Source organism: Festucalex cinctus, chromosome 1 (genome assembly GCF_051991245.1).
Source record: "Festucalex cinctus isolate MCC-2025b chromosome 1, RoL_Fcin_1.0, whole genome shotgun sequence".
NCBI lineage: Eukaryota > Metazoa > Chordata > Actinopteri > Syngnathiformes > Syngnathidae > Festucalex > Festucalex cinctus.
The window spans coordinates 41977675-41999174 of NC_135411.1; the positions used below are offsets into that span (position 1 = coordinate 41977675).

At 38.4% G+C, this 21500-nt stretch overlaps 2 protein-coding genes across 5 annotated transcripts; one reads left to right on the top strand and one right to left on the bottom strand.

Annotated features, from left to right (window-relative positions):
• The first annotated feature begins 818 nt into the window (after window positions 1–818).
• tyw3 (tRNA-yW synthesizing protein 3 homolog (S. cerevisiae)) lies at window positions 819–5642 on the top strand. Of its 2 annotated transcripts, XM_077535637.1 has the most exons (6): window positions 819–1102; window positions 2119–2199; window positions 2288–2386; window positions 3246–3317; window positions 5020–5153; window positions 5245–5642. In XM_077535637.1, exons 1-6 carry the CDS (start codon window positions 935–937, stop codon window positions 5453–5455), a joined length of 765 nt encoding a protein of 254 aa, XP_077391763.1. In that variant the 5' UTR covers window positions 819–934; the 3' UTR covers window positions 5456–5642. The 2 variants fall into 2 exon arrangements, with proteins under 2 accessions (XP_077391763.1, XP_077391771.1); XM_077535645.1 differs by lacking the exon at window positions 3246–3317.
• Window positions 5643–6162: 520 nt separating this feature from the next.
• Window positions 6163–21274, bottom strand: rnf2 (ring finger protein 2). 3 transcript variants are annotated; one of them, XM_077535740.1, is made up of 10 exons: window positions 21035–21274; window positions 18908–19099; window positions 17543–17639; window positions 17257–17417; window positions 16021–16103; window positions 13678–13810; window positions 11070–11169; window positions 9837–10009; window positions 9396–9585; window positions 6163–6655 (listed from the first exon to the last, which is right to left on the bottom strand). In XM_077535740.1, exons 3-10 carry the CDS (start codon window positions 17627–17629, stop codon window positions 6554–6556), a joined length of 1029 nt encoding a protein of 342 aa, XP_077391866.1. In that variant the 5' UTR covers window positions 17630–17639; window positions 18908–19099; window positions 21035–21274; the 3' UTR covers window positions 6163–6553. The 3 variants fall into 3 exon arrangements, with proteins under 3 accessions (XP_077391866.1, XP_077391867.1, XP_077391865.1); XM_077535741.1 differs by lacking the exon at window positions 21035–21274 and adding an exon at window positions 19506–19575; XM_077535739.1 differs by lacking the exons at window positions 18908–19099; window positions 21035–21274 and adding an exon at window positions 18777–18900.
• Between the last annotated feature and the right edge of the window lie 226 nt (window positions 21275–21500).

Below are 21500 nucleotides of genomic sequence, written 5' to 3' on the forward strand. Positions count from 1 at the left end.
CCCACTATTAGTAGTTGGATAAACACAGTGGAACCTAACTTTACATTTTAGACTGCAGAATATTCCGCAGTCTAATATATATTTCAAAGTGCACACTGTCAACCGACTTGTGAAGCAATTTCACATTTCCTCTTATGTATTCACTAGGCTACGGATTGTTTGTTAAGTTAATAAGCCTGTCTACAACATGATATTAGATTGCTGTCACTGTGCGAGTATCACCCCTTGGGCCAACACCTTTTTCTGTGTGGTGGGGCAATTAAAGATAGGGAGCTAATGCTGCTGTAATGTTTAAAGTTCTGGATGCCCTTATTACAAAGTTACACCGCCAGGAAGTCATCGGTAAAAAGTGATATACAGTCACATAGAATAGGTATAACATTACCTTAAAGGATTACTTGACTCTTTGCTCCATTTTCAACAGTAAGAAGATAATATTTTGTCTATAATTAATGTGATAACGTCATTATTTTTCATGAACAACCAATTACCACTTGCTGTCGACAGAAGATGACATCACCTGTACCTGTTTTTAAAAGGTAATGACCATTCAGGGCTCATTTTGCTGACCCAACCCAGAAAACAGGTGAGCCGTGATTGGTTGTTATACCTATATTTCCTCAGCACAGGTGATTTCCTCTTGAGCCGACATCAAGTGGAAAAAATGTGATTTTAAACTCAACTCAACTCAAGCTTATTTAAAGGTATTAATTGTACATGAAAAATAATTAACTTAGAAAATTAATTCTGGACGAAACATTATGGCAAGTATCACTTTACATTTGCACTGATGACACTCCAGTCTGGTAGGTGGCGATCTTCCACCTGAACGCCTTGTTTCCACTTTCCAACCCACATTCAGTTCAAACGAGGAAGTCGACGCTACGGCTACCCGAATCAATGCTGTTTTCGGGATCCTTCACAAACTTCACAAATGGAGAAAAGCTTCAGTGAGTGGAAGAAACGGTGTCTCAGCAAAAGTGACCTTAGCAAAAAGGGAAACGTGGACGAAGATATTGTGCACTTAGTGTCTTTGCTTAATAGCTACGAGGAGTATTTCACCACCAGTTCATGCTCTGGACGCATAACAGTCATTGACACGGTGAGCGACGTGGTGTTTTGGTTTGAAACATGACTGCAGAAATACGTTAGTGTTATTAACACGTTTTTTTATATATATATATTTTTTTGACAATTTTTGACAAATGTAAACATGACAGTATCGTCAGAGTGCAGTCATTTCTTAAATCATCAAATAATTATCATAAGACCGACGTGGGTGAGTAGCCAAAAATTGAACAAAAGACCAAAATATAAAATAGGAATGTGCAACTATATTGCCGAAATGTAAACAGGTGACTGAAGCACATGGTTTTTCAATGTTTTTCAACTATTTTTGTTTTCAATGGCTAGTAGCCTAAAAAAAAAAGAAAAAAAAAAAAAAAGTAATCTAGTGCGACGTGTGACCTTGATTTTAAATAAATAAATAAATAAATAAAATCATCCCTCAACATACCTAATAGTTATTTAGTTTTATAAGGTCTCAGTAATAGCAACTGTTTACAAACACTATGTTTAAATTTCTTTAAACAATGCTCTCATGTTTTCGTTTTTCGTCCCACAATTTGACAATTTGCCACCAGCTCAAGTGTAGTTAGTTGACTTCTTTTCCGTAAATCACATAAAACTGAAAAACAAAAAATGTTTGAAAATATTAAATTCACTTAAGCACTTATTAATGGTCGGGAGGGAGTTGAGCCAAATGATCACAATCAGATCACTTGCAAAGACAAATCATCATCAATAGTGTTGTTCCGATACTGACACCAGTATCGGGAGAGACCCCGATACTGCATTAAAACAGTGGTATCGGCATTGGAAAGTACTAACAAATAACATGCCGATACCATTATTTCTGACGCTAATATAGGACTTTGGATGCAGCATCTTGTGTCTTGCTTGTGCACGATATCAAAAAAATAAATAAATAAATAGCGGTATCGGAACAATTCTCAAAATCAACAGTCCACTCAAGAAAAAGAAAACACAACTTACAAATCTTCTGTTTAACAATCTGGTATATCCTCTCCCTTGTCTTGGTTATTTCTCTGTTTTTAGGCTCCCGAAAGCTGTGTTGTACAGAAGAAGAATCTTGTCTGGTTGTTTGTCTCGCATATGAAATGCACATTTGATGACGTGGTGAGGATCATTTTTCCAATGTCATGAACTCAATGATGTGACAACTTGAATGTTTGCCGATTACAACCTTATTGACTTTGCTTTCCAGATGTCTGCTCTGGACAGCTCGTGTGGAAGTGCTGTTCTGAAGTTTGAGCCATTTGTGCTCCATGTTCAATGTAGGACACTTGAGGATGCACGGTTAATGGTGAGGAACAGGGTTTTTGTAAAGAACTTAACACAAACAGTGTAAAGTCATTCATCACACATTCTGGTATTTATTTTCACTTTTAGTGCTGCACACTGTACAAGGTGCATTTAATAATCACAAACAAAACAGGTCATCTCCATCCATCCATAAATTTTCTTAACTGTTTATTCCTATCCCAGCTGGCTTCGGGCAGTAGGTGGTGTACACCTTGAACTGGTTGCCAGCCAATCACAGGGCACAAAAAGACAAACAAACAGGTCATCTCAAATAGATGGGAACCCCCCCCCCCACACACACACACACACTATCAATACATTAAACCGTACAACACTAAGATTCCACCAGATGGTACCCTGTCATACTTAAAATTAGGTCTGTCAATTCCAAATTTTGATCACATTATTTCAATAACATAGAATTAATTTCATATTTGTTCAGAATGTACAAAAAAAATATTTTAGAGTTTTGATTTTTTAATATTTTTATTAACGTGAAAGTGGACAAATATATTTGCCTTATGCAAATATTGTATCTTTTAGTTTATTGATACAGTAATTTATAGTAATTGATAGATATATGACGGTAAAAAGATATATAATGTTAAAATGAAAGCAAAACATTGAGTCATTAATTTGTATTGAGCTAAATGTGCATATAATTCTGCCGCTAGGTGGCATCAGTGTTTCATGTTGGACACCAATGGCGCCGTTACTTGTCAGTAAATGGCACTGTTCATCCGTCAGTGTCCTGTCAGCAAAACTAGGTTGACAAACAGAAAATGTATAATTAACTTTTCTCAAATTTAACCCCACATTTTTATTTTTATTTCCATTAAAATCTCTTTTCTGTTGTTTAGCTTGCAGCGGCTGTCCAGTCTGGCTTCAGGAACTCTGGTCTCACTTTGAGCAAGACTGGGAAGATCATCATGGTACTGTCAAATTTCTAAATACAATGACACAAATGACTTCCGCGTTCGACGTATTAGTGCAGCCAACCTTCCGGTGCCGGGAGACTTCAGCGGAACGCACTGTTGATGTGATATAAAACTCGAATCCTAAATCCTTACCCCACTCAAAAAGAACGGGCCGCTCCAATTGCCTTAACACATTGTCTATCAGAATTTTAAAACCCAGAGCCGTAATTTTGATGGCTTGAGCTCTGGTAATGATGTCATTGCTTATAATGATTATTACACAGAAATACAAGCCGTTTGAGTAGCTAGTAAAGCCATTTTATTAATTAAAAAAAAAAAAAAAGTAAGTTATGTATTGTAGCTCCTCTATGGGCCTGCAAACTATTCTACGGCCCCCACCCAAGACAGTATATAGCTGAGGTGTTAAATCTTCAGATGGAACCTGCCAGCTCACTGTTCATAATGCACGATTTTCATTGTTCCATTTCTTTTTGGTTATTTTTTAAAATTTTTATTTTAATGATGTTATTCGATAAGAATAATGTATTAGTACATTAACATGATTGAATTAATAGAGAGTGGAACTAGATAAATTAGTGCACTTCTTCCTACTCCTTTTGATCATGTAAATTCTGACATTGATGAATTATTTTCTTTCCTCAAATTTTTATTTGAACTTCAACTTATATTTTTGTAATGTTCAATATACCAACCAACCAACAACAACTTGCTGGTCTGTAGCCAAGTCTTCTCCTTCTCCTCTGACAGGATCCGACGATCTCTTCCTTGTCAATTAGGGCTGTGCCGATCCATCCAAATATCGGTATCGGATCGATACCATAGCGCTAGTATCGATATTTTACATTTATTTTGATTTTTCATGGGTCCCTGGCGCAATATATACTCCAAAACGCTGACAACTGGTCGAGGTTCTCCGAAGGACAACAAATGTTTCAACCTCAATATTTTTATGTATTTATTTATTTAAATAATTTGCTCTTACCTTTATATTTAATGTAATGAAAGATCTGAGCCTTGCAAACTTCACTGTTTGCATCGACCGTCCAGAGTATTATCTCAATATCTTGAATTGTGACATTTTGCAGCGATTTATTGAATTTTTTACGTTCACTGCATTGTTGATGGCATGATGCAGACGAATCTGAGTAGCACCCAGATATACCTTATAAGAGAAAATTGAAAGTCTTTCTTAGCAATTAAATGCACATATAGCGCTTCTCCCAGACTGGTTGGTACAACAGTATGCCATACACGATGGAATTTTCACCGTAGAGGCAAGAAAATAACATGAAAACATCGCGGAGAAATCAATGTATTCAATTTAGGCAGCCTTGTCCGCCGGAAGAGCGCATTGCCCCAAATGGAGCTCAGCACTGCCACCTGCAGCGCGGTACGTGGTGGGCTTCAGAGAGATTGCAGTTTGAGAACTGCCAAACCCCATTGTAATTTGTGCAAATTCATGTGTAAGGTAGTAGCTAGAATGTAACAGCCTCACATTGGGCTTGGTATAAAGAAAAATGCAGTACAGTCAGAAGAGGAACTAATTGCTCCAAAGTTTGGAGCAATTAGTTTGGAGTCCAAACTCCCATTTTTTAAGAATGACTTGCCTCAATGTCATTCATTTTATTTTAGACTAGTGTTTTTCTTAAAGAGTTCTCATGTTTCACGTATAATCTGCTGTATTTTCTATCTGTAGGCAGTGCGCTGTACCCATAGCCTGGAGGTTCCGCTCAGTCACCAAGGAAAGCTCTTGGTTTCACATGAGTATGTACATTTCTTAATTGGCATAGCCAATAAAAAGATGGAAGAGAATTTAAGACGAATTGAAAGGTGAGTATGGTGTTTGGTTCACTTTTCTTAGGTATTTTGTGAATGGAAATGTAGATACAGGTCCAATAACTAACAACTTCTTTTTTTCTAGGTTTTATCAGAGCATCCAGACAACTGTGATGAAAAACAAACACCAAACACTACTGGACAAAGAAAAGAAGCTTGCGACAAAGAAGAATAAATCAATTGTGAGGCAAAAACTAGGACATCAAACTGATGATTGTCATAACAATGAAGGCAGCAGTATAATAGAAATGGATGAAGATCTGCATTTAGCTAAATGTTTTAGTAGTGTTCTGTGAGGCACTTTTCATTATGTCTGTGACCAAGTTCATTTATAAACAATTACAAATAATTAAAACTGTATTTTGTCAATGCAGCACTTGTGGTTTGGCTCGTGACACGCTGACCAGTTTCAGCCAGCATCTTCACAATGTATTGGGGTTGCCCATTTCATACCAAAGAACGTTAAATATTTATGACGCAGAATCTGTCTCCTTCCTTCCTGAGCAATACGGTGACTGGACATCCCTGTTTCGTTTATACATGCGTACAATTGCTTGAACAGATGCAGCTTGGCGCCGTCAGGCATCTGGAAACCACACCCAAATGATTAACCAGACCATCTATCCTGGTTATGGGGCTAGGCTAGTTTCATTAAACTTCCCCACTGGAACATAAAGAAGTGTGTGTATATATTTGAAGGCACACTCACCTTCAAATACATTCACAGGTTTATCTGTAAACCCATTGGAAGCTTCCAAAGAGATTACCTTGTGTTTTTACAAAGTTGTCAATCTTAAGGTATGTCAACTTCTGACTTTCAAAAAAGGAATGACAAATTGTCTTAAATACATTTTTGTCTAGCACTTTACAAAAATTAATAAATCATCCAATTGACCTAAAACCGTAATTTGTGTCTGCCAAACACACGCCGCAAAACGTGCATGCTTGGCACTTGATAACTATTCACTCGGAAGACATGACAACAAAATACTGTAGGCTCCAACATTTTGGAAGTCAGTTTTAATGTTACAAAATGGCACTTAAACATCAGATGAAAACATTTTTTTTTTGAGAAATACAATATAATTGAGTTTAAGAAGTTTAACAGGAACACCAGAACACAACAAAAACGGCACACTGAAGGAGTAATCGACTGACTACACATGGCTTAATGCAACAACATGTTAGATCAGGCAATTGGTCATTCATTCATTGATCAAACTATACACTCATTTTAAGGGGAATTGAGAGAAGTAAATACACACACACACAGTGGACTCCTGCTAGTTCCAAGTGTTAGGGACCTGGCTGGTACACAAATAGTGAAAATCTGCATAACTGAAATGCAAAAGTTGGTGGTGGTGGTTGGGGGATGACCGAAGCTTTTATTTGCTTTACTTATGTTCTTTAGTAGGGGCAAAATAAAGTTCCATGGGTTTGTTCACCTTCCAGTATTTTTCACTGACCAGCTCCAAAGAGAAAGAACCATTCAGAACCTGCGGAGAGAATTCAGAAATACATAAATACACAAATGATGGACCCAATCTGATTAGGGAACTTATTTTGTCAATTAACAACTTTTCTTTCTTTTTTTTTTTTTTTTTTTTTTAAATAAAGCCTGGTGCCACATTGTTTTATAAGACTGCAGAAACTGAACAAACACTGCATTTTCACAGCCTTTGATGGAGCTTGCATTGAATCTTGGCTACAACAGAGTCAATATTGCAGCGATATTAGCGGCTAACTGCTAATGTTTATATGGCCAAGAAAAGGTCAATTGATTGGCTCCTGTTCACATTTCCATCACATCTGATCGAGTAAATATGCTCACAGCTTGTCACGGTAATCTTGTGAGTCCCATACCATACGTATGCTTCCCTTTGGAAGGTAATTGATGGGGGTCGAGGGTTGCCTTATGTGTATAATAATATGTAAGCTTATTTTGGACCAAACAGAATTTATAATATATATTATTTACGTTAGCAAAAATTTGAAGTTAAGGTGCAGCGTGTGCAGTATGGCATGTGGGGCGCAAGTTAGTTTTGATAGGGGCGGTTAGCGAAAACTCGTGTAGGCGTGCCTCAAAACAACTCAAAATTAATATTATTAGGGTTGCAGCTATCAAATATTTTGGTTTTCGGATATCCTACTGAAAATGCTAGCGAATAATCAGGTATTTGGATAGAAATAAAAATATACCAGTACAGTATATAGCCTACTTTCTTGGTTAAAGAACAATTATAAATACAGAAGACAAAAAAACACATTTTAGCAACTAACTGGTTTTCATTTTTAGATAATCAGCTAATCAACAAGCTTGTCAGCAAACTATTTTCCTCTAAAACAGATTTTAGACAAATCTCTCCCCATACATTTTATTCAATAGACCTAAAGTGACGTGATGACTAATAATATTTTTATTTTTATTTAAGAGAACAAATGCATGCGCAGTTAAAACATCCCATTTGTATTACAGTATTTCACCGATATTGTTCAATGTTTTCCAATAAAATAAGATTGGAACACTGAAGGTATACACTGCTTGTTATGAAAATAAATAAATAAAAAATTGGCATCAGCAGGTCAGACTTTTTAAAAGATCAGATTATAGGTGATCGGCCGGAAGATTTTGATTGGTCGAGTCCTGAATATTTCCGCTTTAATGTTATACCTACTCGGCAGTATAAAATAATATTGAATATTGAAATTAATAATAAAAAATACCCCAAAATTTTTCAGCAGGCGCTTGCATGTCACACTTCAGCATGTCCACTTGAAAAAGTCACCGCTCGTCACTGATATAAACTATAAATGGTTTTAGTGAAATAAAATTACTTAATTTCTTCCCCTTTCTGACAAATCCACAGATGCAAATAAGGATCATCACAAAACAACATGTGAAAAAACCCAACTTGTGGACGGTTTACAAATGGAACTCCTGAAGTGTGCAGCTTCACACACTTTATACTTCAATTTGTGGCACGGTTTCGTTGGTGAAAAGTATTTGTAGTGCTTCCATCCCTCGCTATAACTTGTCTATCACACTAAGTATAGCAAGTATAGTGAATTCTTGCTAGCCATTCATGCTCACCGCTAACACCAACTGCTTCCTTGTTGTCAGACTGCTCACTGGCTGACTCGCTGTCACTCGCCGAGCTCCCTCCCTTACAGATTGTGATTTCTTCCTATTTTTTTTTTTTTTTTTAAACAAAGCAATTATTTGGCTGTGCATTGCGTATTGGAGAAGATGAGAGACAAGCGCTTCACAAGACCGAAGTGTCCCCCTCCTCTGTGCACGAAAGTGGAGGGGTGGGGGCTGCATGGGGCAGTGACACTGTCAGGAGCACAGCAGAAGCGCAGCAGAGCAAGAATCACAGTGCAAGTTTGAACTATATCGATATAGACAAAATAGTCCAATTCCATATCCCTTTAAAAATATATTGATATCATTTTTACATCGATATAATCACCCAGCCCTAAGTCCAACCCCTCTTCTACCAGAGCCCAAGCCACATGTGGAGGAGAGTCAGAATTTTTCTGCCTCACACACCAGCTTGGGCTCCTTCCCCGCCAGAGAGGTGACATTTCATGTCCCCAGAGCGAGCTTCTCCAGGGATCGGACCACCAACATTTTCAGTATAGATTATTTAAAACTGGCAATTTAACATACTGCATAAAAATTTTTAATAATAGAGATTTCTTTTTTGTCCAATCATGCAGTGCTAATATATACACCCACACACACAGTGGTGTCTTAATATAAATTAGGGGTGTGAATTGCCTAGTACCTGACGATTCGATTCGTATCACGATTCACAGGTCACGATTCGATTCCGATTAATCCCGATACGAATGGTCACGATTCGATACCGATTAATCCCGATACGAATTTATAAGTCGATTGTTGCGATTTTTTTTCATTCATATTTAGAAAATACTAATCAGTAAGCTTGTAGAGTGTAAGATTTATATGAAAATGTATTATTTATTTATCTGAAATTTCAGTCTTATAGAGGTTGTAATCTGTTTCATGTTTGAACAGCATTAAAATAAAAATATTAAGGCTTAATGTGACGTTCATATAACATTCTTCCATGCTCAAGGTGTGAATCCTAAAAAACAAAAACGATTCTGCCGATTATTGAATCGATTCGAGAATCGCGCGATGTAGTATCGCGATATATCGCCGAATCGATTTTTTTTTAACACCCCTAATATAAATGTATATGTACTCACGGTGAACTGGTTTCCAGCAGTAGGTATGTAGATGGTGTACTGTTTCTCTGAAGCTGCCTCCATATTCACAGGACTGGCCTCTGTGTTTCTTCGAAGCTCCTCCAAGGCCAGACGCACAGCCAAGTATTTTGACAGGTGGTCCACTGTTGCGTTTCCAGAGGTCTTGATGTAGCGAGGAACAAACTCCACACTACATCGATACCAGCAATAATTATTAACATGTCCACAATCCTCTTCTAAAAACAGCTCATTAGTGATGGCACATTGATTTCTGCCCGGCCTAATTTAAGTCTTAGTTAACTCAAGACTAGGACGAGTCTGACACTATTTTAATCCATGTCTGAGAAAGCTATTTCAGTCACTCCTTGATTAAAATATGACTTAATCTAGAACTAGGTATATTCCCTGTATGGGGAACTGGCCCATTAAGTTTTGATTTACCTGTTGTGACCGTCATCCTTTTCCATGAGTGTGGGATGAGGCCTGAAAACCAATTCTATTTCACTCGCACCGCTGTCAATCACTGAGTCGCCTCCTCCGTTCTCAGCAGCATTGTCCATGTCAAGTCCACTGTCATCACTTGTCTTGGTGCGCTTTATGCTTGGACCAGCCTCCTGAGGGATTGTGTCAAATTCATAGTTAGTATGGGGGGGTCTGAGCGCTTGCACAAATGAGCTCTCTGCTTATAGCTTCCATAAATTAGCTGTATACTCTCACAACTGATGATGATCATAAAGATGCAACTGATGTCTAGACGTCTGGCTTTAATTGAAGAGAACTAATTTTACTACTGTGGTTCCTCAATGAACAGTGGTCAAACTTTGATTTGGTCAATTTTCAAATAAAAATTCCGTATTGACAATCAGATTAAGCAATCATTTGTTTATTTGATATAAACAGCCTCGTTCAAAAAAACAAAAAATCCGAAGCAGCCATTAAAAAGTTTGACTCCCATTCAAGTAGAAGGTAAACAGTCAGCCTTAATCTAAATAAAAATTAATACCAGCTGTTCCTGATGTGTGCGTGTTGGCCTCTTAGGGGCAGTGTGGTGTCATGTCACTCTCAGAAGTCGATGTTAATTTTCCACGAGTATGTCAATGGGATTTTACATTGACATTAGCACCAGCACTGGGAAAGTTTCTAAAAGGAAGCATTTCTTGTATATATTTAGGCATGTTAATTCTTTTTGTGTGTTCACAGACAGTAAGGGAAGAGTCACACACATTACACGCTTTCTGTACAAGCAACACATTCAGGATGCTTTCACAACAAAAGAACTTGCCAATACATCACACTGTTGGACACAATCATTTTTCTTCTATGTCGTGGTAAATGGTACTTCATTTATATAGCGCTTTTCCACCTTACAAGGTCCTCAAAGCACTCTACACTCGACTAGTCATTCATCTACTGATGAAGCAGCATCAGGAGCAACTGGGGGGTTGAGCATCTTGCTCAAGGAGGATACGTCAACATGTTCACAGTGGCATAGGATCAAACCCACGACCTCTGGGTTGCGAGACAACTACTACCACTGATCCACGCCACCTCAATGCTTAATGCTTTTATGATAAAGAGGAGCCTAAACCAAAATCACTATTAAGTTTAAATTAATGACCCAACTATTATAGCTGAGTAAAAATGTCATTTTTGTTTGAGATCATTGGAAATTACCTGATTGCTGTGGACAGACGCATTACTGCAGTGTGAGGAGTCTCCATTGTCTTCAGCTCCACTACCATTCTCCACTGTTTGTCTTTTACCACGCTGCAGTCTGACAATAAAGGAATGCAATCAGTACAGTGTGCAGTTTCGAAACAATGTTTTCACCAACAGTACAGGGCAGTTCAGTTCAGTGCACATTATCAGTGTTTATGACCCAGGCAATCCCACTTTTCAGCATGTCTTTGCAAGGGTACCAGTCTCATTTTTGAAGTTTAAATACTACTATAGAAATATACCTGAGCAAAGTAGAGGTGTTTATATATATTTAATAAATAAAGAAAAAAAAAGCGTCTCTTAACTGATCAACAGAAATGTTTTAGTTAATAAATATTGATTGTAGTTTCAGCTGGAAAAAGGTACAGTATTTTATACAGTTTGTATAATTGATTATCTATAGTGATGCACGATATAAAAAAAACTTTCAACTGATAATTTCCTGCTTTGTACGGGCGATATCAATAAATTTATATTTAATATAGTCTTCATATAATCTGCAGTTTGTGCATCCAGGAGAGTAATAAATCTACGCTGCAGTAATGAAAAATACATATTTTATTTTAGATCTATAACAGCAAACGTACGGAGCCCCTAAGGTGACATGGTAGGAAAAAAACAACAACAACTTTGCGTTCCCTCGCAAAACATTTTGCGTTCCCTCGCAAAGATTGCGAGGGAACGCAAAGTTGTTTTTTTCGCCTGCCATGTAACCTTCGCTGCGCCGTGAACACTTCCGGGTCATCTTCCATGTGAACAAAAGCGACGAGGATGGAACGTTTGTAAACATGAAACAAAATAGTGGGAAAGCTTTCCCAAAGCGACTATGATGGAGCATGTATTTTCACATTGCTTTGTTTACACGTCGCTTTTGTTCACATGGAAGATGACCCGGAAGTGTTTACGGCGCAGCGAAGGTGACATGGTAAGCGAAAAAAACAACTTTGCGTTCCCTCGCAAAACAACTTCGCGTTCGAACGAAAAGATTGCGTTCCCTCGCAAACTTTGCGAGGGAACGCAAAGATGTTTTGCGAGGGAACGCAAAGATGTTTTGCGAGGGAACGCAAAGATGTTTTGCGAGGGCACGCAAAGATGTTTTGCGAGGGCACGCAAAGATGTTTTGCGAGGGCACGCAAAATGTTTTGCGAGGGAACGCAAAGTTTTTTGTTTTTTTTTCTACCATGTCACCTTAGGGGCTCCGTACAAACGCATATGTCTGTTTAAAATTTATTTTCATTCTATATCGTACAAATATTTGTAGTCACTTGATGTTGAAGACAACGTTAGCAAAGGCACTCACTGGCTAAACATTTACCATATGAAATGGTTAACATAAAAATGCACATTAGCATGTTGTTGTGTTCTGGCGTGATTACGGCCGACAGAAACTGTTGAAAATTGGCATTAAAGAGTTGTTGTTAATTCGCCGCTTGGCCTGACCATTCACAAATGCTACAGTATTAATGCTTTGATTGCACTGGGCATAGTAGATATTTCTCTGAAAACTTAAACAATGTACTTTTTCTTTTTAATGGGATAATATTAGGGATGCTGTGATCTGATACGTGGCTCGGGTATCGAGCCAGATATTGAGGGAAGCCATTCGGCAGCGAGGCGGGCCCCGTGTCGCCGGCTTGCGGAAGCCGCCTCCTTGCCACCAGCTCGCTGACATCGGCGGACCTTCTCGAGAGAGAGCGGGGACTAGTTGGTCTCACCGCCGGCCAAGCGGGGACCTCCACTCTTTCCTCTCACGGTAGTCCACCGCTGCCCGACCAGGGCCTGCCACGCTGCCGAGCAGCTTCCGCAAGTGACGAGCAGGCAGGCTCCGTGGAAGGACGGCCACGAGGAAAGAGGCAACGGAGTTTGTCGAGGCGGGCGAGACAAAGAATAATGTAATTAATTATGCCTTGTTGTAATGGCATTTTGTATATAAAAGGTGGCATTTGGTGATCATCCATTTTGTTAAACTGAAGAGCAAAAAAGCATGTAGCCTATCATCTTTACGTGCAGACATGAAAGACTGTGTAGACCAAAGCAGGTGGTGCAGGAGAGCCTTGGCCACATTATGCACAGTTGAAACAACACTGCCTGAATGTAAGAAAATAAAAGTGTACTATGTAATGATTACAATCATTTAATTTACATTTAATACATGTATTGAATATATTGAATGAAAATCATACTCCAATAAATGTTCAAAAAATATTTCCAAGACATCAAGAACATGAAGCATTTTATTTTTTTTGGGTGGAGAGGAGACTACTGCAAAGACAATTTCGTATGGATCGGAATCGAATCGGTAATGAAAAAAGTGGATCGGAGCACCCCTAGATATGTACCATCTTTTCCCAAATCGGCAGATACTTTTATCGGTTCAATCAGTATTGTGCACCCCCAGTTATTTATTGTCCACAAACAACAATGTGCCATGTTGTTTCTGTCCACTTTACACACAGACTGATGATGAAATGCAAGTCTAATAAATGTGGTGAAAACAAACATGGCTGTATGGCTTCGTCTGAATATGAGTGTCTACCTGAATGCATGTGGGAAACTGGTTTACCTGGTCATTGCCTGTATCTTCAGACCTTCCTCTATGCTGTGGGAAAGTGCTTGCTGGTTGTTATGCTTGCTAATGCGGGCCAACACTCTTTCCTGGTGTGCTTCATACTCATCCCGGCTGGGGTAAATTTTACCTGATGGGATAAATGACATTTAAAGGGATATTTGACTCATTGAGTCATTTTCAACAGTAAGACGATAATATTTCATATATAATTAACATGATAACTTCACTATTTTGTGTCATTATTAAAAAATGTTCCCACTTGCTGTTGACTGAAGATGTAACCCATGCTTAGGGAACAGGTAACAGTCAATCATGGCTCAGTTTGCTGACCAAACCCAGATAAAGATGAGCCGTGATTGGTCGTATTCAGTCTCTTCTTTTTTTTCCCCCCAGCACAGATGATTTCATCTTCAGTCGACAGCAATTGGAAAATGTGTTTTTAAAGGTATTAACTGTACATGAAAAATAATGAAGCTATCAAATTAATTCTGGACCAAATATTAACTTTTTCACTGCTGAAAATGGCCCAACGTGTCAAGTATCCCTTTAAGACTGCTTCTAGAGGATCAGCAAACAATATACAAGTATTATTGTGATTTTTACTTGACACACTCAGAGGATCATCCTCTGTGGGGTTAAGACAAAAAAAACAAGGAATCAAAGATTGGTGCAAGAACTCAGTAGGTACTACACACAAATGGCAGTGAAACTTGCAATCAAGTCTGCATCATAATTAGAAAAAGTATAGTCGTGGCTGACCACAATGTAACCCAGTGGACATCCTCCAACCTGCATTATATACCAGAGGTTTTCAATCGATTTTGATCGTGGGACAACCATTCTAATTAAGAAACAACAATGCTGTTGAGTATCAGAAAAATTTGCCCCTATAACACATCCAAAATTGCAAAGCCTGAAGAATTTGTCTAAAGGGTAACATTTACACACATGAACAATAGGGATCCCGGACTGACCCTTGAACCAAAATTTCCTTCAGCTGAACGAAAACAAAACGGAGCTCATTGTTTTCGGCAATAAAGAAAAGAGGATTGCTGTTAAAAAACAGCTTGAGTCACTGTCTTTAGAAACTAACGACCAAGTTCGAAATCTTGGGGTACTAATAGACTCAGATCTGACCTTCAGCAATCATATTAAATTCATCACTAAAACAGCCTTTTACCACCTGAAAAACATATCCAGACTGAAGGACTGCATGCTTCAAGCAGACCAAGAGAAGCTTATCCATGCTTTTATCTCCAGCAGACTAGATTACTGTAACGGTCTTCTGACTGGACTCTCTCAAAAGAACATGAGACAATTGCAGCTCATTCAGAACGCTGCAGCTCGAGTTCTGACCAAAACAAAAAGATCAGAACATATTACTCCAGTACTTAAGGATTTACACTGGCTCCCTGTCAGCTGTAGAATCGATTTTAAAGTTCTGCTACTCGTCTATAAATCACTAAATGGTTTGGGTCCTGAATATATCCAAGAAATGCTGATTGAGTACAAACCCAGCAGGGCTCTGAGATCTACAGACTTGGGCCAACTAGTGGAACCCAGAGTTCGAAGCAAACATGGTGAAGCTGCATTTAGCTATTATGCTGCACACAGATGGAATAGGCTACCAACAGAAGTGAAGTCAGCCCCGAGTGTAAATGCTTTCAAATCCAGGTTAAAAACTTTGCTTTTTTCTTATACCTTTGATTAGGGACTTTTAAACAGCTTTAATTAAGTGTTTTTTTAATTATTATTTTTATTTTTATTTTTATCATTATCATTTTAAACTTCCTTATGTTAAATTTTTTAAAGTTTGTTGAATAATGTTTTAAGATTGTTAGTTTGTAACCTATTTTCATTTATTTTTCTTCCTCTGAATGTTAACTACTGTTTCTTGATGCTTATGTGTTGTCTTTCCTCGTGTAAAGCACATTGAGTTGCCTTGTGTATGAAATGTGCTATACAAATAAACTTGCCTTGCCTTGCCTTGCCTTGCCTTGCCTTGAGGAACCAAACATTTCATGGCCAAAACTTCTAATGGTCACAAAATAACTCCTTGCTTCCAAAAAGGACCTGAACCAATTCAGGACAGTTCCATTTAGTACTACCCAAGTTTCCAACCGCATATTATGGCTTATGTATCAAATGCTGCACTAATATCCAAGACTTGAGTTGATCTTTCCTCTATCAGTATTAAATCGTATTTATCAATTAGCATTTAATAAGATCTGTATCTGTACTCAGAAGAGATCTGACACCTGATATTTATTGAATAGTTCATTTGAGTTCAAGAAATTGCAGATATGATTAGCAGTCAAACAAAACAAGTAAACTTACTTATCAGGGCATCAAAATTAGGGTCTGGACGCAGTGACCTCTTGGAAACCAATTTCTTGCGACACGTAGGACATTCTTTATTGCTAAAATCACAAATATCACAGGACAAAGAAAATACATTAGCTGCATAAAAAGATACCAGTAGTGCATTGAATAATCTATTACTCGACAACTTATCAATTATTCTTGATAATCAATTAATCATTTAGAGACTTTTTAATTTACAACAGTTCAAATTTAATTTTAGCCTTTCAACAGTAAATATTCAAAAATTTCTATAATACTCAATGAAAGCAAACTATCTTTGGGTTGAAATAAAATCAAACAAAATGGTTAAACATAGTTCATCTCTACATAACTTCAACCATTGTGTGTTCTATACAAAATACATATATGTTATTAACAAATGGCAAAAGACAATAAAAAATTGCCATTAATTTCCATTGCCATAAAAATCAGATACATGGTCACATTGGTTAAAAAATAAAATAAAATGGAAATGACCTGCAGTGCAGTATGAAAACAGCCTTGGACAAATTTGGCAGTGCAGAAAATGATAAAGCCAAGGATTTTTTTTTCCTTAGGTTTTTAAAGGTACGGCGTTATGTGTTTGTGTGTTTTTGTTTTCAGCATAGAGTTTCTCATTTTCGGTTTTCCGCATTGGCTCAGAATTGTCATTCTGGTGCATCCCAATTAATAATAATGGATCAGATTTATATAGCGCTTTTTTTAGACACTCAAAGACGCATCCCCATGGATACATTATTCGTGCGCGCTCACATTCAAACTGTGATGGCGGTAAGCTGCTGAAGTAGCCACAGCTGCCAGAAGTGTGGTTGCCATTGTGTGCCTACGGCTCTTCCGACCACCACCAAACATTCACACCTTTCAGAAACCAGGGTGAGTGGCACTGTGTGTGAAGCGTCTTGCCAAAGTACACGACGACACATGACTTGGGAAGAGGGGATGTTCGAACAACCACCCTTCCGGTTACCTGACGACGGGCTCTTCCTCCTGAGCCACGGCCACCAACGTCTAAACTTAATTGGGGGCTGTCAACAACTTATTTTGTTTGTTTGTTTTTTTACCATTTGTGGCAGGCGTTTATTTGTATCCCTAGTGGGTGGCCCATACAGTTAATTATCAAATAAGAACAATTGTTAAAATACCAGAACGCGCGCGCGCACACATACCCACACACGCACACACCCACCCACCCAGACAAATTAGACTTACCCAGATCGCAAAGCTGTGATAATGCAATCAGCACAGAAACGGTGCAGGCATTCTTTGGTTGTCATTGTGTTTTTCAGCATATCCAGGCAGATTGGACACATTAGTTCACTGTGTAATGACCTGGGCGAAACTGCAATCTCCAACCCATCTGTTATTGCTTCCTACACCAACATAAAACATAGTTAGCAATTATACATAGAAAGGTGGGAAAAATGCTGACCATTCTGCTTACATCTCATCCTTTTACACAATTCAGAAATTAATGATATAGTTTAAAAAAAAATACCTGTGGAGTTCTCTGTAGTTCATAAAGGCTCAACTCCCACGTCTTACTCAGGGGTTGAACCCCATTGGTCTGGATGGTTTGAGTCATTGCTGTAAAACTGTATCAACATTTACAGGTGTAGTTAGGATGGTGGCTCACCGGCTAAAGACCATGGCAGTCGCCAGTGTGGGCATTCTTTACTATCTCCCCAAAATGTTACCCTCACAGGTTTTTGTTGCATTTTTAAAACATGACTGTTTTGTTTTGGCAAACTCAAAATGAGTTACTGCTTGTTTTTGAAGCAGAGATGTCAATTGAGCTTCATGGTGCTTTACATGTTGCTTGTTTACAGCAACGCCTGTTCTTAAAGCGCTTTATAAATAAAGTTGAGTTGAGTGTATTTGTACGCGTTAGACTAATAGACTTGGACTCTAAAATATATTTGTAATCAAGTTCATTTTGCAAACAATTATCAGCTTACTTACCGGTTATAGACATTTGCACTTTCTAAATTATTGGTTTATCGGTTGAAAAACAAAACATTGTGCAATGTGCATCCCTAGCTGTAATCAATACAACGTCACTAACTTGCCCATCCTTCTCTATTATGACCTTTTTTTATTTGTCTGAAATACACTTAGCTTTCACTGAACTCAGTCATGTCGTATCGGTAGTCATCTGTCAAGTCAAGAATATGAAAATGGCCATATAGTTCAGCCCCAGTAAGCAGTGACAGTGTTTAAGTTAACCAGTTGTCACGGTGACAGCACAAACTAACATAGCAGATATTTATTTTAGCGCAAAAATCACCTGAAGATCAAAACATGTATATATAACAAATTGATTTTGTTCATTATAAAACAAAACAAATTATGACATGCGGAAAAATAATAATAATCGCAAATTAAATCGCATTTACAACAATGACGGTGGGAATCGCAGTTACATTATTTTTCCACCCATTTTTACCCCCATCTCAGCCTCGGAAATATTGAAAAGAAACAGAAGGCTAATGCTAATCTTATTCGCCATTAGGCCAATTCTTCCTGATCCTAATATTGGAGTCGTGATTATCTAATAAGGAGCCCGAAGGTAGAAAACATCGACTGAATCATGTTACACTTAACAGGCCACTAAAAACACCAAAATGCTTTCAAACGAAACGTTAGCATCACAACCGTGGCGAAGGGTAAGCTAGTCGCAGTGACATGGAAAACAACAACAGTGTCCGACCTAATTAAACCTCTAACCTTACCACAACTTAGGAATTCCAAACATGAACTCCAAAGTTTTGACGGTCGTAAATAGCTACACGAAACACAGATGACGGGAACATACATAAAAACGCTCCTAGTTTATGTACAATAACAACGTCTCCGTACTTACTTCAAGGTACAGGTCGATGAACACAGTACGTTTCGGTGAATGCAATATGGCCGAAGAGGAGTACAAGGAGGCTTTCTTCTTCTTTTCCTCCTTTTGTCTCGACTGGTGCTCAGGAAGCTCAAGTGCTCTCTACTGCCACCTTCTGAATGAGAGCGTCGTCCTATCCAGGCTGGTTTCTATCGAGTAAGATCACTGTCAAAAAGATGCGTGATTAACGATTCGTATCCATAATAGTAACAATTTGTGTGTTTTCAATGTTTTCATGTGAGTACAAATCAAAATTGCGTGGGTGTGAATTAATTTATTGTGACTACGAATCTGGATAATGTGGGTTTGAATTTTTTTCTTATGACTACAAATACAAATAATTTTGGTTTGAATTTTTTTCTTGTGACTACGAATCTAAAACCTGTGAGTTGTAATACCTTTTCAACACAACTCACTTCTACGACTACGAAGCTTGATTCCACACAAATTCACGGCTGTGCATGAATCTCTTCGGTGGATTGCATTTTACGGGTACGAATTTCAATATGCAAATTTGGATGACGTCACGCCTAGCTCACAGGGGAAAATAGTCATAGTCGAGCACACTTGCCTTTGGTGCCGGTGTCGGTACCATATGTGTTCGGCCTGCCAGATCCATTCGGGGGCCTTCGCGTCTGGTCGGCGCTTGCTGATGACGTCAGTACAGCAAGCGAGCAGTGTCAAATGTGTTCACGTTGGTTTGGTGTCCGAATTTTGCAGTCGTAATGATTATAGGAACACATTAGCACGTCAACTGACAATATTTCGTCCCATCGCAGTTTTACTTTTTTGCATTTATGTGCTATTTTACCTCCATTTTTTATATTTATTTTATCTAATGTATTTTTTCAATCTATTTCATTATTTAGTCAATCTTAAAGTATCCTGCTTTTATACTTACGTTTATTTACGTTTTGCAATCTCAGCCCATACATTTTGTTATTTAAATGACATCTTTAATATTTTCTTGCCAATGTCACCTCAGAGGTGACACTGCACTATGAGTTGCGGAGGGTCGTGCGTATTGCAGAAAATAATTACCATGATGATGATAATAAAATGATGGAATTATTGCCTGAGATGTGACATTTCCTCACCAATATGTTCTGTACTCAGCCTCAGGTTATTAGGTAACTACGAATTTATTTGTAACCTTCATGTGTGTGCATGTGTGTCTCATGGACTATTGATATAAATATTAATCAAAGGTAATGGCCTACTACCGTAAAGTCGAAACTCATAAGTTAACTTCATCAACTACAGTAGCACATTTTACTTTTTCTTTAAAGATGTCAAATGCATTAACAAATCAATGAATGACACATGAATGAATGAATGCACAACTTTTCTTTATATGTTCAGTATTTTTTTCCTTCCACAAAACAACAAACAAGTCTGAAAGGGTTTCACGGCAAACCTTTAATCCTAGACAAGGGAAGACGAGAGATCAATACATTAGAATAGCCACGGTGAGATGTAATTGATTGATGATGATTGATGAATGATTTTGACGCGTTACGAATCCTTGCCTTTTGGGTCGCCGAACAGTTTGATCCAGTAGTGCGGCTGTGATAAGTCCCATTCGATAAATAATAATAAATTTCTTCGTAAAAAGCGTCAATGTTTTCCCTCCAACGACTGGAAAGTTGCCTCACCAATCACAATCGTCGACATCTCAGCCAATCCTGTAGCGTAAAACGTCTCAGCCAATCCTGTAGCGTAACGTCATCTGTAGGCGAAGGCCCCCGAATGGATCTGGCAGGCCGAATACATATGGTACCGACACCTGTTGGCGTGGGTTCGATCCTCCGCCTGGGAGAGGCCCATGTATGTGGCCTACAAGAAGTAGGCCACGCGTGTGAGTGTGTGTGTGTGTGTGTATGTGTATATATATATATACTCACGGCAGGCCAAGAATTTTCGTTCCGAGTGTTCACGGCAAAATAACGCTAGCAAGAGATTTGCCGGTCGCAGCAAAATAAATAACTGCTGACCTATAGAAAGTGACAGTCACACAATTAAGCAGCTGCCATGCACTACACGAGGGAGCAAAGTAAATGACAATATTACAAGTATTTCTGGAACGTTATTGTTGTTTACCTTTGTCTATCCGTGACGCGCTGAATCATGTTATTGCCCGGTATCCTTGAACCGTGGCGTCGATTTGGCCGTCCCATTCACTCGGCAGTCATGCCGCTGTACTGATCCATGAGCGTTTAAAAGTCCTGGTGTATCTTTGCAGCTTTGCAGTTAGGCTAATGGCGGCTGTGCAATACACCTCCAAATTCGAACAACCAATCAGACCAACCAAACAGGAGTCATTTAAAAAAAAATAAATAAATAAATATTACTCTGTCCGCCTTCTCACTGAAGTTTGCAACACGCTCTGCGCGGCGGCATAAAAGGTCAGTGAGAAACATGGACGGCGACGGCGTCGACTTAAATTTTTCCAGTCGACCTATTTTTAAAGTCGACCTTGTCGACTTGGTCGACTCTTTTCTCTCCAGCCATTAATGCACAAGTTAATAGCCACTGCACATCCAAGGTACAGAAAAAAATGGTAAAT